General features: G+C 50.2%; 1 protein-coding gene across 4 annotated transcripts in view; it reads left to right on the forward strand.

The window, feature by feature from the left end:
- Nucleotides 1–651: 651 nt before the first annotated feature.
- Nucleotides 652–18,782, forward strand: part of MLPH (melanophilin) — a 65,805-nt gene continuing 47,674 nt past the window's right edge. For 3 of the 4 annotated variants that reach the window (XM_023228739.3, XM_023228740.3, XM_023228741.3), the window contains exons 1-2: nt 652–2,165; nt 8,177–8,310. In XM_023228739.3, the coding sequence (XP_023084507.1) occupies nt 8,201–8,310 (110 nt within the window). In that variant the 5' untranslated portion in view covers nt 652–2,165; nt 8,177–8,200. The remainder of the gene's footprint in view (nt 2,166–8,176; nt 8,311–18,782) is intronic. The other variant, XM_023228742.2, reaches the window with a different exon arrangement.

Raw genomic sequence — 18,782 nt, forward strand, 5'->3', positions numbered from 1 at the left:
GGCAGAATCATTTAAATAGCAAAAAATCAAAAATTAACTGTCCATCAATAGAAGACTGATAAGTAATTATGGTAACTCACACAATGGATATTCTACAACCAAAAATGGATGAAGTGGCTCGACAGAAATAGTTATTAGTATTTACCAAGCACTCACCACATGGTGTCTCACCCAAGCTGCAGGGATACTGATCCACAACACCCTTATGTGTAACTCCCATTACTATTCCCGTCGCGGAGAAGAGAGAAAAAAAGTCGGCAAAAGATTCAATAACAGGTCCAAGATGACACAGCTTGTGGGCCACACTCCTAGCTGGAATTCCGACTCTTGCAGTTGGTTTGAGCCCACATGCTTAACCACAGACACGCACATACACACAATTCAGAAAGAATACACAAGACACCATTAATAATGATTGCTTTCAGGTCGTAGAGGTTGGTAGTAGAATAAGAGAGAAATTGGCTTTTCATTTTATATTCCTTATATTCTTTACTATATACCTTATATATCAGCATGTGTCAGTTGTATATTTTTTAAAACCACTAGTTCAAATAAATAAGCACTAAAGTATTAAAAACTTTAAAAAAAAAAAAAACTCTGCCCTTAAGGAACTTAAGTCCCCACATCAACTCTTAAGGGATTTATTAATCTTACAAGCAACAGTAAGGTATATGGCAAGGAGGTAAGGAAATGAAAAACATAAACACCAGATCATATGGGATGTGGAAACGCTGGCTTCAGTGTAAGCTTCACCCCATTCCAGGGTTCACACTCAACAATCAATGGTGTTTGGTGACAGCACCTGTCCCAAGGCAGCCCAGGGACCTGAAATACCCTGATTCACCTACAGTGTTCCCCAGGGCTCAGCAGGCAACAACATTCTTTTTTATTCTTTTGCAGCCTTTTGAAAGCTGTTTACAAATAATCTAATGTGATATCACAACAATCCTGTAAGGTTTCGTTTCCTCTTCTGTTAAATGGAGATAGTAGTATCTGTTCACCTGATGACTTCATTCCTATCATTTTGCAGATACGAAAACTGAATTGCAAAACCAGTTCCTGAAGAAGAGAATGTAAGTTTTTAAATGACAAGGGAGAGGGAGGAGGAGGGAGAGAAAGTTCTGAAGCGCCCAGTCCTGGAGGATGAGGGAGGAGGGCAATTCCCTAAGGTTCATTGGAATTCGGAAGGACAGGCAGGCGTGGCGGACTGGAGACGGCGGCTGGCCTTGGAACCCTCTGAGTTCGCGGGCCCCACTGAGCACCCAAAGGCCGGCCCTAGAGTCCAGGAGGAGAGCGCAGCGGCGCGGAGCTCCCAGGCGTCCCCCGCAGCGCGTCCTCGGTCCTGGAACCGCCGCGCCGCGCGTCCTGGCTTCCACATCTGCCCCATTTGCCCACGGATCTTGACTTTTTCTTGGCGGGCAAGGGCTCGGTCTTCTCCCCGCAGCGGGGTTGCCCGCGGCTGCGGGACCCTCCTGGTCCCGATGCCTGGCAGAATCGAAGGGGTGAGGGCACGCGCTCTGCAGCAGAAAGCCCTGGGCTTAAAGTCCCACTTTTTATTTGGCGTTGCCACTTAGTGGTCGGTGGCTTTGGTAGGGCGCGTTTCTGAGCCTCAGTTTCCCCATCTGTAAAGCCGAAGTAAACAGCGCTCTCCTGGCAGAGTTAGAAGTTTCGACGATGTGCCGCGCGTTCTAGAGCGCGCTCAGCAAGCGGGTCCACCGTGCCCAAGGCAGGACCGCCGCGCAATGTCACCCATGCAAAGTCGCCACAACTCACGGGAATCGCAGCTGTGTGCTGAACCTTCCCCACCCGCCGCCGTCTTTCTCCCCAAACTGACCTGGGGGCGAGTATCCCGGGCTCTCCCACTGCGCGGGCGCCCCAGGTGCACGTCCCGCCCTCGGCCTGGCAGGGCATCCAGAAGTGTCCGCGCTCCCGGAGCTGGGCGGAGCGGGGTGCAGCCCACGTGGTTCGGGCAGGAGGCGCCGGGGCCTGGCCAGCTGCCCGCCTGCCCCGAGATCCAGGCGCGAGCCAGCCGCTCTGCTTGCCCCCATTATCCAGCCTTGCCCCGGCGCCCTGACCTGACGCCCCGGCCTGACGCCCTGCTTCGTTGCCCTCCTTTCTCTCCCAGGTGCTGGACCAAGGACTGAGCGTCCCCCGGAGAGGGTCCGGTGAGTGCACCGAGAAGAGGGAACAGCGGGGCTAGGGTGGCACCCAGGACTGAGGGCCTAGGCTTTGGGGAGTGCGCGGTGTCGCGTGCAGACCCACTGGTATGAAACCGCCCCCAGCCGCCAGCCTCCCTGCCTTGGTCCAGGCTGGTGAGGACAGCGCGTTCCCAGCCACCCAGCCTTAGTCCCCAGGCTTCACCTGGATTCTTTGAGCAGACTGGTCTGGGTGCGGGCACGGGTGGAAGTGGGGTGGTGGGGTATCCCCATTTTGAGCAAAACGGTTGATTTTAATCAGAAGCTCCATTGCCTCCATTGCGAGTCTGCCATGCAGACTGGGCCAAGGCTGCTGATGCCAAGCAGGCTGGCCCCAGGGCAAAGGCTTCCTCCCGGCCCTAGGAGCTGGTCTTGGGGTGAGTAAGAGGCTGGATGATCTTGGCATGGGAGGAGGCACCCGGCTTCCTCTGGGTATCTAAAACTCTGTTTTATTGGAATCACCTTTTGTTCGCAGACAGTCTCCCTGGGACCGCCAGGGAGATGCGGGAAGTAGAGATGTCCAAAGGGTCTGTGAGCTGTGAGCACCTGTGGGCTTGGTCCCCGCTCTGGCCCCCGGTCCCTACAGGAACGGAATCTCACTTGTAAATCCCCGAAAATTCCACAGGCTTTAACACCGCGTCCCACTGACGTTAACTGGCACTGAAAACTCCACCTCTGTTCCACACGGAGCTTGGGTTGGGGCCTTTACAGGCCCTGTTTTTAGATGGTGTGACTGGTATCTTATTCACATATTTCTTTCTGAGGGAGTGAAATGACAGTGGGGGAGAGCAAGGCTCCCCACAGGTGCAAAGGCCAGCATTGCTGGGGGCTGTGAAGTCTCAGGAAAAGGGTCCCGGACTAGCCTACCACGCTGCTGACATGTTGCCTCGGATTCAGCTGGCCTGCATCTGTCCTAAGACACCCATCCCTCCAGCTGGCCTGCATCTGTCCTTAGAAACCCATCCCTCCACCTGCTCACTGGTGGGATTCAGCTGACCTCAGCAAGGTCTCAGCCTTTCTGGGCCCAGCCCCCTCCCCGCCCAGGGCCGTGCTCTTCAGTATCTAAGTACCAGGCATGGGTCACTGTGCTCCTGGCCCTCACTCAGGCTCAGAGAACAGCAGCAGGTGCCTCAGAAGATTGACTGAGGACACATTTAGAGAACATGGGGCGGTGTCAGGCACACACATGGGGAGTCAGTGGGTCTTGCTGAATACAGCATGTATGACTTGGAGAAAATTAAAACCAGCTGAATGTGTGCCCAGTGAGGGGCTGGAGGTGGTGGAAGTGTCCCAGAGCCTGTGGGCTAATGTGAAAAGTGAATTTGGTGCCTTTCAACCGCAGTGTAACAACGGCTCAAGTGAGCCCCAGTCTCAGTGGTTGGTGCAGCCTTCTTCTAGGGCCAACCATCTTGTTCTTTTCAGAAGCAACCTTTGGAGGAACAGCCCTTGCCCCTACTCCTCCCCACTATCCCGACGCCATCACTCCCCCTCCTAATGTCAACATCCTGGCATCATCCAGGGCTGGAGAGGGCCAGAGAGGTCCTGGAGCTCAGCCAATGTCCATGGTACAGATGGGGATACTAAGACCCTGAGAGAAGGGGCATCTGTCCCAGGCGGCCGGGCTGGCTGTGCCTGAACTGGGATGGGAACCCAGCTGCCACCTCTCAGCCGCATCCTCCTTCTGCAGCCTCACCTGGGACCCATCTTCCTTCTGCAGCCTCACCTGGGACCCATCCTTGCTGAAGAGACTAGCACTGAGGCTTTAGGTGCAAATGCAGAACTCATGTCCATTTATCAGTGAGGTTTACCACCAACTCCCCAGAGAACCGGTAGAGCAGAGGAGATGGCAGCTTGGTAGGCAGGTGGCTGAGGGGCAGAACACCCTCCCAGTGCTTTTGCTGCTGGAGCCATTCCAGACCCTTGTGGCTGCAGCACAGATGTGCCTGGTTCACCTGTAGGGAAGGGAGCGGCCCTTCTGGATGGAAATGTGCTCATTTAGCCACTGATGAGAGCTGGGGGTCAGTGCCTACTGATGGGCCCCGCCTACAGAAATAACCACACAGGCCAACCTGGACAGCAGCATTCGGGAAATAGCCACAAAGAATTAAGGCAGAGGGCACCACAGTTGTCATCTCTGCCACCTCCCCTTTATCAGCAAGAATAACACACACGACACGCCTTGGCTGAGTCAGAGAGAGCATTCCTGCTGTCGTTAGCTTGCCAGTTTGTTTGCTCAGGCAAGTGATCACCCACAATCACCATTGTTCCAAGGCTCTCCGAGCAGCCAGCCCAAGAGCTAGTTAAGCCAATTCTTCATCCAGAAGGAGCCCCCACGCTGATTTCCCTTCAATTTGGCCAAAAAATGAATTCAAGTCTTTAATGGATAAAGGTGACACACCACTGGAATTCAGCGGTCTGGGCCTGGGATATCCATCTTATAAAACCAGCTCCACTCTCTCCTCCCTGTCTGTTAATCCCTGTGTCCCATCCCTCTGTTAATACGGCTATTAAACCACTGGGGAAGTCTGGCTGTCTCCAGTGGTTAAAATATGATTGAATCTGAGCAGTGGAACAAGCACTAAGGGGAAGTGTTTTGTTCAGGAACCTCGTGAGCAGGCGTTATCTACACAGAAATGGAACAAGGAACAGATGGAGCAGGGTGGCGTCTGCCCTCGCCCAACACACGCACTCTGGGAGCCCCCACCCCCATCTCACCCAGCTAGGGCAGGCACAGAGCAGCCCTGCACTCCTCATGGGTCTAGCATGTCCTCTGCCCTCACCTCCCTGAGCCCATGGAGGTCGAGGCTACAGTGATCCATGATTGCACTACCACACTCCAGCCTGGGCAACAGACTGGGACCTCATCTCAAAAAACAAGAAACAAAACCAAGATTTGAAAGGGGATAGAAAGAGGGAGGGACAGGTATCCAGGCAGCCTCTAGGACATTGGTTGTGATGCACTGTGATCTTTTTATGCATTCACTTACTGGTCACTGATTGCTCTAAGAAGGTTGCAAGATAAGAAAAGCAGGTTTTTCCTTTTGTCTTGCTTTTCTTCCTCACATATCATGATTTAAGTTTCTCAAACTGAGGCCTGGAATTTTGGCTTCTACGTTAGAAGAGAGGGAATGATAATGCCTCAGCTGATGGTCACACTGTCCATCCATTCTGAAAATAGAACGTCGGTGAATGCTCTTCTTATGATCCCTTTTTTCAGAACTCATGAAAAGTAAAAGTGAATGAACTCCAGTCATGCATCAAATAATAACGTTTTGTTCCAATTCTTTAGAAACCAGAAAGTGTGTAATAACGTTTTGTTCCAATTCTTTAGAAACCAGAAAGTGTGTGCTCTGTGGGAGCATCAAAAATGAGTTCTGTGGTAAGGGTTTCTTGACCAGAACCTAGATCTGACTGTAAAGGAACAGAGTTTGAATGCTCCCAGGGCATTGGGGCAATCTCTTCCTATATTGCAAACACTCCTCTTTACATTTGAGAGTGGAAATGTTGAGGTGTGGGTGTAAAAAAAAAAAAAATCAACAAATTATCCTTCCCCATTTTTATGGCATAAGCCAGGGACTCTTTTGGCTGACTTCCATGAGAGCTCTGTAGACATTTTTATTTTAAATGGTATCTGCCCAGAAAATGTAACTTTTCATAATTAACCTCTTGTGCAACAAAATCGAAGTACGTCTCCAGCACAGGGGGAGTTTTGTTAGTATTTTTATGATAAACACTTTCAAATGGTCAGCAGCACTGATGGGAGATGCTTCCCAGAATTCAGAAGCAAAATTGAGTCTTTTTGGTGGTTTTGAGACTTCCCCCTGAAAGCACACAAATTGGACCCTTTCTTTGATGTTCCTGAGAAAATAGGTTCAAGTCCTCAAGGAAAACTTGTTGAAATCACGAGGTGGTTTTTAAACTTTCAGTTACTCACAACAGAACTCCCAGTCATCCAAACAAAATATTCCCCAAAGCCTCAGTGCCCAGAGAAGAGCTGGTCTGTCTATAGCTGCAGCATCTAAGGGCTGAGGGCTTCCCTGGCACAGCCTGCTGCACACCAGGAAGCTTCAAGCACAGAAAAGCAACTGCCATGTGCTGGGAACAGATAGAGTTGCTATTCTCATGGAACTTAACAATAACTAATGAGACATCACCAACTGTTAAGGGGTATAAAGAAATGTTAAAGGGATGGGGACAGGTGAAGGAGTAAAAACCACAGGATGGTCAGGGGAAGTCCTCTGTGGGGAGCATGCACAGTTTTGCAGTGTCCCGGTGTGCATGCATTGGTGGTGAGGGTCTCCCTGGTACAATTGTGCCTCCAATTTTATACCCAGCAGTAATGTCCACATCAACATGAGCTGTGAGGCCTGTATGATATTGCCATATGAAAAGCCAACAAGATCTGTCATTCTCTCCTCAGCCACCACCACTGCATCACTCCCCTGCCTCACACCCATCACCCACCCGACAGGATGTACAGGTTAAAGTCCTCTGTGACTCGCCCACCACCCAAGTGAATGAGTCTCCCTTAGAGCTTTGCTACTCAGAGGGGTCTGAGGACAGCAGCATGAGCCAATTCATGCACTCGAGCTGCCTGGGGATCTTGTTCAAAGGCAGATCCTGAATGAGTAGGTCTGGGGTGTGGGCCTGAGAGTCTGCACTTCTAACAAGTTCCCAGGGGATGCTGCCAGTCCATGAACAACATTTTGAGTAGCAAGCAAGATTCTAAGGTTCTGCTTATCTTGGCTTTTGGCATTTGGATTTTCCCTCCTCTGTCCTTTGGACATTGATTGGGATCAGGTCTGATGAACTTCAAAAAGGGCGTAAGATCATCTGAGGTTTGACTTCTTGGTCATCAGGTTACCTATAAACACTGCATCACACAGTGCATTGAGTGAGGCTGCTGCTCTGCTAAGCAGCGGAGTCACACCAGATTCTCAGACAGGCACCGTGACTCCTACATGGAATCCCAGTTCTTTGGGAGGCCAAGACAGAAGGATTACTTGAGCCCAGGAGTTCAAGACCAGCCTGGGCTGCATAGTGAGGACCTGTCTCTAAAAGAAAAAAATAATAATAAAGTAACATTTTTAAAAAATTTAATTAGATTTGCTGAGGGTGAGGCCTGGCCACCACTCATGTTAGGTAATCCTAATACACACCAGGCTTGAGAATCCCTGCTGGGCAGCCCCATAGCTGACCTCTCGAGTAAATAAAGCTCATCCTGCCCAGATGTTTTGTTCTCCCAAGTTGCATTGCTTTTGCCTCTCCGTGGAAATTATGTGGCTATTCCCAGCACAAGCACATCGCCCTCTCAGGCATCAGGCTCATATGACCTCCCGCTGGAGCCATCCCTCACCACACACATGGCAAACCTGAACAGCCCCCAACACCCGGAGGATGATGAAACCTTCCAAGTGCTGTGGAGTCTCCCAACTTTTCCACCCAGTGGGTCAGTCATCCAGGCATTCCTGCCCATGTAGAGCCGGCAGCATCGCTCTAGGCGGTCTGGGAGATGATAGAAAACTCTGAGCTGACTGAATTTGCTGTGAAGTTTCCTCTTTTCTGTGCTGTTCCCGCTCCCAAGAAACTTAAGGTGAGAAGCCTCAGGAGTGGAGCATTTCTCCCAGGGTTTTCTGTTGCAAAGCTCAACCCTAGGCCAGGGAAAGGAGCCGTGCCCCTGGATGGGGAGATCACTGACGTTTATCCCACAGTGGAAAGAGAATGAGGGACCTGTGGCTGAGTGTGTTTGGGAGAGTAGGAAGTAGACCCTTTTTAAAATTCAAATGTGGGAATTTTGTATAGATTCGCTTAAATTCATTAATCTACACAAGTTTCCAGACAAGCACTAGAAAACCATTTAACCCAAGTACAGACAGATGTCCTGAGAAGTCAGCAGCGTTCTGTGTTGTCTCTTACTCTGTGACTTGGTTGGCATCAGTAGGCTTCTGGGACTGATGACTTGTGATCCTGTGAAATTCCAGGTGTGACCCTGACAAAAAGCAGAAATGGGGAAGAAACTGGATCTTTCCAAGCTCACTGATGAAGAGGCCCAGCACATCTTGGAAGTTGTTCAACGAGATTTTGACCTCCGAAGGAAAGAAGAGGAACGACTAGAGTGAGTGTGCCGTGCTGAGCCCACAGAGCCCGGGGTCCCTGATCTCCCCCCAGGGCCATACTCTGGGTGCTGTGTGGGTGGGTAGATGGCCACGTGCAGGGTGAAGAGTGATGGATAGGAAGCCGGGTCTGGGACATAGCTCTTCTTTCTGGCCTTGGTTTTCTCAGAGAAGGGATCTGACTTGCCAAACTACATTCACTTGTTCTCTGAATAGTTTTATTTCAACTTGATCCAGCTTCCAGGGTGATATCTCCTAAGCCAGGTGATACTTAGGCCACATCTTTGAAGAATAGAGCAAAAAGTGATACATGGGGGGAGTCTCCGTGCCATTCTGAAACACCCCAATGTTGGAATCAAGTCTTTAGGATGGAAGCTGCCCTTCTACCTTTCTTTTCAGCAGTGCCAGGCAGCATCCCGACCTCACCGTGGGAGACCCCAGCACGGTTTTGTACCACTCTGCCCTGGTACAAAACCCACCTGGGCTAAAACCCACCCATCCTTGTTCACTCCTCCCTCCACTGTGTATCTTCCTTCCCTCTCTATCATCTGGGCCCCCTTATCCTTTCTTGATGTCTTTAGTGGATTGGGTCACCCTATGAGAAGGAAGCAATATGAGGGAAGTAGTTAAGCAAAAGCTGAGAGGATGCTGACAGCGGAGGGCAGAGGGCAGAGAGCAGAGGGCAGAGAGCAGAGGGTGGAGGGCAGAGAGCAGAGGGCAGAGGGTGTAGGGCAGACGGCAGATGGTAGAGGGCAGAGGCCAGAGAGTGGAGGGCAGAGGGCCCCGCTGAAGATGGCAGGGAGAGCATAGGCTGGCGAGGCTGGAGTGGAGCGAATGAGGGGGCCAGGAAGAGAGGCGGTTGGGGGCATGGGATCGGTGCCGGTCACAGGAATCCTGCAGAGCTTCATAGGGCCTTATCCTTCCCCTGAGTCGCCACAGACCTTCAAGCAGAGCAACAGCAAGTCCTGGTTTCTGTTTCACAGTGGTGGGCTCTGTGAAGTGACCAGATGCACTTTGCAGGCAGAGCCAGCAAGCTTGTCCGGAGATCAGATAGGGGGTCTCCAGGGTGAGAGGGGTCAAGGGCAACTTCAAGGTTGTGGCCAGAGCAACTTCGAGGACAGGGTGGAGGTCAGCTCTGCTGGGGAGGCCACAGATGGAGAGGTTTGGGGAAAATGTTTCAGGCATGTTGAAGTGACATCACGCAGGTACGTTGAGCGGGTGTTGGACACGTTCACTAGTCCAGAGCTCAGAGGAGATGCTGTTATGAGAGCTTCCTAAAGGTGAAGCTTCATATGGTAAAACAGATGAATGGTATTTGTGTTCATTTCTGGGACTGCTGCCTATGTGGCTTGTACGGTACAGATGTCGTGGTTTAAAACACACAGTTCTCCTGCAGTTCTGCAGGTCAGAAGTCCTAAAATCAAGGTGTCCTCAGAGTTACATTCCAGCTGGAGGCTTGAGGTAGGACCCATCTCTGGGCCTTTTCCAGGTTCTAGAAGTTTCCTGGATTCCTTGGCTGCTGGCCCCTCCTCCACCTCCAAGGCCATCAGCACAACATCTAACAATGTCTCGCTCTCCCACTGCCTCTCTCTCACCCTCACCCTGTCTCACCTGTGCCTCCATGCTCACATCTCTCTCTGACTTTCTTGCCTTCCTCTTTCCCCTATGAGGAGAAATACGGTTACATTTAGGGACTGCCTGTATCATCCAGGACCCTCTTCCCATCTCAGGATCCTTAATATCATTCCATCAGTAAAGTCTCTTTTACTATGTGAGGTGAAATTTTCACAGGTTCTTGGGACTAGAACATGAACACCTTGGGGCGGGGCGGGGCGGGGCAGCATTGTTCAGCTGACCACAGCATTTAAAGCTGGAAGGGAATTTGGACAGGGACCAGACCCGGGGACTTCAGCTCGAGCATGTTGAGGAGATAAAGTGCCAAGAAATGAGACAAAAGGAGCAGCAGAAGGGGGACTTCGGGTCCCCAGGCTGAATAGGGTCCACGACAAACCGTTAGGTGAAGCAGAACAGTTCACAAGAGCAGCACATGGAGCAGGGGCATCCATTTGGTGGGAAGGGGCCGGGGTCAGAGCCATGCAATCCCCCACTCTCCCTCACCCTGGACCACTGATCACCCCTGGATTTCATCATAGCACAGGTTTCACTACTGGCCTTTGGGGAGGGCCCATCCTGCTGGCCCTGGTACAGCCAGTACCAGCCTGGTGGCCATGGCCTGCACTGACCAACTTCTCAAAGCCTGAGCAGAGGCTGCCCACCAGCATGCAGCTGACCCCAGGGCTGCTGCCCTGTCCCCTCTATGTAGCTGACCCCAGGGCTGCCGCCCTGTCCCCTCTACGTAGCTGACCCCAGGGCTGCCGCCCTGTCCCCTCTGCACTGGCAGGAAAATGCGATCTCACGGGCCCTGTCTCACCCTCCTCTCTTGAGTCTCAGATTCCCCATTTCCACATTCTGAAGTCCCTCACCCTCTCCTTCCCATTCTCTCTAAGTCAACTCAAATGTGTTCTCGCTGTTTTAACTAGGGCGAGTCTCCCTGCCTCAGCCTTGGCGTTCAGGTTGTGCCAAGGGCAGAACATCATTCTCATTAGTAGAGCCCCCCTTCCAGGTGGATCCTTCCCAGGTGCATCCTGCCCTGTCTCCAGGGCCGCCCTGGCTATTGTCAGCCCTTAATTCAAATGGCAACTTGTAACTTCTCATTGCCTGCGTGTAGGCAAATGCAGAGAAATGAAAAGGGGAGGGAGAACCACGTTTTCCAAGGAGCAGAGGGAGGGAGCTAGCGGGGCCTGGGGTCCCAGGCAGGCACTGTCTTCCAGGGAACTGTTGAGTGGTCTGCCCTGCTCCAGTCCAGGCTTATCTGAAGTGGGTTTCACAGAAACTCCCACGCGTTTCCTGTCTGTGGCTCAGCCACTTCTGACACCCATCTTTCCTTATTTCATGTTCTTTTCATCATTTCACATTGCAAAGAAGGGACAAACCCAGGTCACCTCGCAGAACTCTTAAGAAAGGATGCACCCGGGTCACCTCTCAGTGCTCTTAGGAAGGGACTTTTGTAGTCACATGGGTTCTGCTGACCCTGCCTGGGGGGCCGCTGGTGGCCAGTTAGCTGCAGCTGAGGTCACATTGTTCATTCTGTACCTGAGGCCGTTTGCCCAGAATGAGCCAATGAGGGGGGATGTGTAATGGGCCCACTCTGCTGTGTCTTCTCAGCCTGCTATGTGATTAGGGGGTGGGCTTGTTACATCCCCAAATGCCTTCCAATGGGAAGGGGCCACATGAGCCTAGAGTACCGTGTTGAAAATGTCCGTGTGCAGAGAGACAGTGGTATGGAAAGCCTGTGTCAAGGTCGTGTTAGGTGGAGAATACTGAAGCCCCAAGTGGCATTGCTATGATGGTTCTTACTATGAGAATACATTTCAGCGGGTGACACATTTGGGAGGCAAAGAATCGTGTAAACCAGAGGTCCCCAACCTTTTTGCCACCAGAGACCGGTTTCATAGAAGACGATTTTTCCGCAGATGTGGGGGTTGGGGGGGAGGAGGCTGAGGGTGTGTTTGGGGATGGATGAAGCTGTTCCGCCTCGTTCTCATTCTCATGAGGAGCACACAGACTAGATCCCTCGCAGGCACAGTTCACAATAGAGAACTATGGGAGCTCTATGAGAATCTAAGCTGCCACTGACCCGGCAGGAGGCGGAGCTCAGGCGGGAAATGCTCTCTTACCCGCCACTCACCTCCTGCCATGCAATCCGGCTCCTCACAGGCCAGGGACCCCTACTGGGCCGGCCGCGGCCGGGGCTTGGGGACCCCTGATGTAAACAGCGTGGAGGTAGAGGTAGTTAAGAGGTTTTTGAGTTTCTTATTGTTTCATTTGTGCCTGTCTTTTGTTGACTGCCCTATTGGTTAAATTTGTCACTAAAAGGAGATCTGCCGCCTCATGAGCCCTGACGAGTGGCAGGGCCCTGGCATGTGGGCACGCGTCACGTGCAGGTGCCGTGAGCACCGCAAGGTCGAAACACACCTCGCAGTGTGCTCTGCTCAGACCGAGCGGTGTGGAGGCCCAGCAAGGCTACAGAGAAAACAAGCGTAGAATAAAGGCTCTAGTTCTCAGCACCAAAACTGGTTCTGCAGAAGAGCTGCCGAAAATACCAGAAGTCCACGATGAAACAGAAGATAACTTTTCCAATAATGAACCTCCTTCTTCCCCGTCTTTCATCATTGTTAATCTGTGCGTTTAACCAATTTCAACATGAACAGTCATCTGTGTGCTCCCACCACGGAATCCCGTTCTCTGTAGCGTCTCTCTGGGTGACAACCTCAGGGTCCTCATGTCTGTTCCCGGTCACCGAGTCTTAAATATCTTAATCAGCAAGAGGCTGGATGAAGAAACTGGTGCCCAAGGGACCACTCAGTGGGTAGCGGTAACAAATGTAGCAATTCGGGAACCTTCCAGCAGTTTCCAGTGTGTCTCACATACTCTGAGGGGGATGCCCGTGGGCGAGGCCCAGCCTGAGGAAACCCAAGGCCACTGATAGGATAGAGGAGAGAACAGGGGTGGGGGAATTACGAAACCAAGAAACACACCCAGTCATTGCTTGGAAAGAGTTTTACTGCCCCAAATAAGCATCAGGGGAACACCACGTGCAGACTCAAGGCCAGTGCCCCAGACACAAGTGTGCCAGGGGGGTGATTTGCTTAAGAGCCGATTCACTTAATGTACCAGTTATCAAACCAAAGAAAATGCATTTCTTTTAACATTCTTACAATTAGCAGATGTCTGTCAGATGGATTCAGTATTTCTCCCCAGGTGTGAGCATCAGTCACCTTGAAGGACGCTGGGCAGGGTCTGGAGGTGATGCCTGCACCTTTTCCCACAGCGTCAGAACAACACAACTTTGATTTCTCCTCTGTCAAAGCGGGACAAACAAGCTGGTCCAGATCCCTGATATGCTGGAGGAAGGAGGGCACGTGACCTTGAGACAACCCCGCCCCCCATGACCAGAGTACTGTCCTCAAGCCACGGAAGCTCCTGCTCCCTTGGCCAGGCCTGCCCCTCCCTGCAGGTTGTGCTGTGGACCTTCAGAGATGCACACCCCTGACAAGGCTCTCCTTGCTGGCCCTTAGGAGGGATCAGTGAGAAGGAAGGGGAAGCCAGCACGTCTTGATCTAGCCCAGGCAGTTAAAATCTCTCCCTGAAGTCGCCTGTGCCACTAGGGATTTGGGAACGGGCTGTTTGCTATATCGAGTGGGAGGGCGGTTCCTGCCTCCCTCAAGGACACAGTGCTGTGCACCATGGGATCCAAAACTGGAAGATGCACAAAATTAGGATGTTAGCACCATTGGCATCAGACAGGCGTTATAGGATAGATTTGACTTAACATCCACGTCCTGTCCCAGGAGCTGCCCGATCAGCAGCCCCTTCTCAGCCTTTGTCCCTCCCAACTCTGCCCTCTCGACCCTCTGTGTGTCCTGGGTGTTCCTTTCCCCACACTCTCTTGACCTTTCTCTGTGGTTAGTGTGAAGCTTCCTCTTTTTCCTGCTGGCCCATTATTGGGATAAATTGCCAATGACAGATCTTCCTAGAGGGTTTGGATCCATATGTTTTCATGGACGGATCTTTCAAATGGTCAAAGAACAAATAAATCCTGTGTGATTTGAACTGCTTCATACCAGAGTGTTCACTAGCCTTGCCCTGACACCACATATTGATGAAGATAAAGAAAAAAAAAAAAAATACAGCCCAGTTAAATCATCATATAAATAGACCTAAGGCTGCACTGTCCAGGACAGAAGCTACTAGCCACTCGTGGCTATTAAAATTAATTATAATTAAATCAAATAAAATTATAATTAAATAAAATTTAGCTCTTCAGTCTTATCAGTCACACTGCAGGTTTTTGATGGCCACACATGGGTAATGGCCACCATATCCGATCTTTGCAGAGGCCAATTTGGAATAAGGTAGCAAAAGTCTTAAAAGTATGCTCACCCGTTGAGCCAGCAGGTCCTCTGCTGAAAGTCATCATAAGGAGAGAATCAGACAAGGGTTACAGGAGAGAAGAATTAGAAAGACCCTAATGTCTAAATGTTCAGGCTTTGGTTAAATACCACATTTAACAACGGATTTAAGAATGGGTTGCTCAGCACCCAATAAAAATAATGCTATAGAAATAAATTGACATTAATAATTCACAAGACATTGTCCAGTAGAAAAAGCAAGTTATGAACATGTAATTTTATCCCATTTTACTTTTTTTGTTTTGTTTTTTGAGACAGGGTCTTGCTCTGTTACCCAGGTTGGAGTACAATGGCATGATCATGGCTCACTGCAGCCTCGATGTCCCAGGCTCAAGCAATTCTCCCACCTCAGTCTCCCGAGTGGCTGAGACTACAGGCGTGCACCACTACACCTAGCTAATTTTTTTAATTTTTTGTAGAGATGGGGTCTCTCTATGTTGTCCAGGCTTGTCTTGAACTCCTGAGCTCAAGTGATCCTCCCACTCTCACCTCCCAAAGTGCTGGTATTACAGATGTGAGCCCCTACACTTAGCCACATTTTACTTTTTAAAAAATATATAGAAAAATCCAATAATATCAGCAGAAGCTCCGCACTCATTGAGCCCTCTCTGGAAGTGGCTCTACGTTGTGTGTTGGAGTCTAGCCCCTTCTCTGTCTCCTTCGCTGGAACCTCTTGGACTCCTTTAATATTACCTTTTGCAGGATCGAGGACCCTGGCCCAACTCTCTTCTCTGCTCTGTGTTACTCACTTCTCCAGTGACCTTGTCCAGCCCCAAGGTTTTAAATGAGTTCCAGACCAGCACTGCCTGATGGAACTTTCTGCAGAGAGGGAAATGTTCGTATCTGCACGTCCCATGGGGCAGCCACCAGCCCTCCAAGGCTATGGAACACTAGAGGTGTGGCTAATGCAACCGGAGAACCAAAGTTTTAATTGTGTTCAATTTTAATTAATTTAAACGTAAATAGCTGCATGTGCCCTAGCAGCACGGGGCTACTATAGCAGCTAGACAACACATCTAAACAATGAGTCCCAAGTTTACACCCACATCAGAGACGTGTCCTCTGAACTCTGACTTTGGTAGACAAAGGCCTACAAGACTCTGCAGCCAGAGTGTCCCACTGGCATCTCTGTCCCAGCATGTCCAAAACAGAAGTTGTGATTTCTCCTCCACCTCCAAGCACCCCATCCCCATCTTGGACGCAGGCTGGTTGCCAAAGTTAAGTTCCCAGGACTCGTGGCTGTCTCTGCTCCGTCCCTCTCACCCCACACCCCACATTCAGCCAGCCCCATGGCTCAACCAATACAGCCACTGCTCACCACCCTTAATGCCACACTGTCTTCCTTGTGGACACCACAGGAATCCACCCCACACACACACACACACTCGCTCTTCTCTTCCTCCAGCCTCACTGTCTTGTTGTCCATTCTCCCCACATCCCCCAGACTCATGCCTTAAAAATGTAGATCAAGTCATCATAACCCCCACAGAGCTTCCGTCACATTTATGATGAAATTCACCCTCCTCACTCCTGCTCACCGTGGGACCTCACTCCCTCCTCCATTTCCTCCTTAGCCCTTCTCCAGTACCCAGTGAGTCATTTCCTTGTTAGTGTCTTATCCCTGCGGGCATCTAAGTCCCATGAGGGCTCTATTGCATTGGCTGCTGTGTCACCAGCCCCCAGCACCATACTGACCATGACCGACTCCACAGCTCTCTGGGTTCATGTTGGATGATGACCCCTTTCAGCTTCATCTCGTTGTCTACTTTAACCCTCAGACACCCCTGTGATGTGGTTACTTTTACTGTCACCATGCACAGGTGAGAAACTGAGGCTGAGGCAGGTTACCTAGCTGTGATGAATATCTGGTAAATGTTTACTTTTAGCATTTGCAGGTTTGCCTGCAGTGAGTGATAGCTTGCTGTGTTTTGGTGTATTCTCTCGTGTTATTGTTCCTCCCATCTCCTTTTTCCCCCATAAATAGATATTCCATCTAAAATAATTCACTCTAGGCCAGGCACAGTGGCTCACACGTGTAATCCCAGCACTTTGAGAGGCCGAGGAGGGTGGATGACCTGAGGTCAGGAGTTCGAAGCCAGCCTGGCCAATATAGTGAAACCACGTCTCTACCAAAAAAAAAAAAAAAATACAAAAAATTAACCAGGCGTGGTGGCAGGCACCTGTAATTCCAGCTACTCAGGAGGCCGAGGCACAAGAATCTCTTAAACCCAGGAGGTGGAAGTTGCAGTGAGCTGAGATCGTGCCACTGCACTCCAGCCTGGGCGACAGAGCAAGACTCCGTTTCAAATAAATAAATAAATAAATAAATAAATAAGAAAAATGGGCCAGGCGCAGTGGCTGACGCCTATAATCCCGGCACTTTGGGAGACCAAGGTGAATGGATCACCTGAGGTCAGGAGTTTGAGACCAGCCTGGCCAACATGGTGAAACCCCATCTCTACTAAAAATACAAAAATCAGCTAGGCGTGGTGGCGCTTGCCTGTAATCCCAGCTACTCAGGAGGCTGAGGCGGGAAAATTGCTTGAACCTGGGAGGCGGAGGTTGCAGTACGCTGAGATCGTACCACTGCACTCCTCAAAAAATAATAATAATAATAATAATAATAAATAAATAAAATAATTAGCTCTAATTCCTTAAATATCTGATGTGTGTTCAAACTTTTCCCCTCAGCTCCCAATAAGATCCAGACCTTACATTGCTTACTGTATCTTTTAAGTCTTTTTGAATCTATAAGATCTCTTCTCTGCTCTCTCTTTTTTTTCTCTGAAGCTTATGTGTAGGAGAAAGCTAGCGGTTTACTTTTGTGGAATTTTTCAGAGTCCAGAGTTAGCTCAGGATATCCTCGTGATGTTTGCACAAAAGTTCCATCATCCCTGTTTTCCTGTAAGCTGGTGGCGAGTTCCACAGAAGTGGTCCTCTGAGTGCTCTTGTCTCGAGTGTTTTAGATTCATTCGTATCACTTGGGTATTAAGAAGGTTTTAAGAGTACAGAAAAGATTATCACATGTTATTATTTTTTATTGTTCTACAAATACAAAGTAGGGCCAAAGTAAACCTTCTTGAAGGGAACATTGGATAAGAGTTACAGCTTTTTAACTCCCTCTGTCCCCAGAAGAGCCCAGAACTTCTTGGGCACCCATCCCTGTTCTGGACCCAAGGGACCTGGGGCTGTGCACAAAAGGAACAGGCCTCCACCTAGCACTCTGGAGCTTGCGTTGGTGCTGATTTGTGTCTTGCTTTGTATCATGCTTGTATCAAATTCTTCCAGTAACTGCTTTCTGCATTTGTTAGGGTAGCCCCTCAGCTGTGGTTATGGTAGAAATTAATGGATATTCCCCAAACCCAGGAAGAACTACAAGACCATGCATAGCCAGACTTGGGTGACTCATGCCCTGGGGGAAAGGCTGAAGCCCAAACGGAACACCCTGTTTTAAAGGACACAGCCTACAAATCAAATATTAGGCCTGCCAACCTGCCCTGGAAAGGCAAATAGGTGGTGACGTGGATCTGTGATCTCTGCAAACAGAGGAGGTTCCTGAGAGAAGCTGTAAGGGTCTCCCAGTATGAGACATGGGCAAACCATGGCTTGCTTTAAAAAAAAAAAATTTTTTTTTTTTGGCCAGGCTCTGTGGCTCACACCTGTAACCCTAGCACTTTGGGAGGCTGAGCCAGGTGGATCACCTGAGGTCAGGAGTTCGAGACCAGCCTGGTCAGCATGGCAAAACCCCATCTCTACTAAAAATACAAAAATTAGCCAGCCATGATGGCAGGCACCTGTCATCTCAGGAGGCTGAGGCAGGAGAATCGCTTGAACCTGGGGGGCAAAGGTTGCAGTCAGCCGAGATCACACCACTTCAGTCCAGCCTGGGCGGCGGAGCAAAATTCCATCTCAAAAATAAATTAATTAATTAATTAATAATAAAAATAAATGTTTTTGATAATAAGGAATTTGAAATCACCCTTAACCAAGCTAGGAATCACTGACACAGGCAGCTCTAGAGATGAAAAAAATAGGGGCTAAAACAGGGAATCTGCTTCCAAGGCAGGGCCTGGAGGGGAACGTTGGTCTGAGATGTTTTGTGAGATTCACTGAGGCTCTGTCTCTCAGTGCCTGCCGTTCTCACATCACCACTCACTTCCTCTTCATCATTTTTATCGTCATCTTGGCCTTCCCCTTTAGTGAGTTTCCAGCTCCCTCGTGGTAATTCCTGACATGCGTTCCCAGGATCGGGAGCCTGGCTCCCCGGCACTGCTCCTCAGCAATGGCTGCCATCTTTCCATCCTCTGCCAGCTGTTAGCCCTGACGTGAGGTTTACTTTGGTTGCTGCGCTTTCAGTCATTTGGCCCCTCAATCCCGTGACTCACTGGGTCTTTTGTGCTCCAGCCCCCAACTCAGGGTCACCCTCGGGAATCATTTTTCCA

This window comes from Piliocolobus tephrosceles, chromosome 11, assembly GCF_002776525.5.
Source record: "Piliocolobus tephrosceles isolate RC106 chromosome 11, ASM277652v3, whole genome shotgun sequence".
In the NCBI taxonomy this organism is placed as follows: domain Eukaryota; kingdom Metazoa; phylum Chordata; class Mammalia; order Primates; family Cercopithecidae; genus Piliocolobus; species Piliocolobus tephrosceles.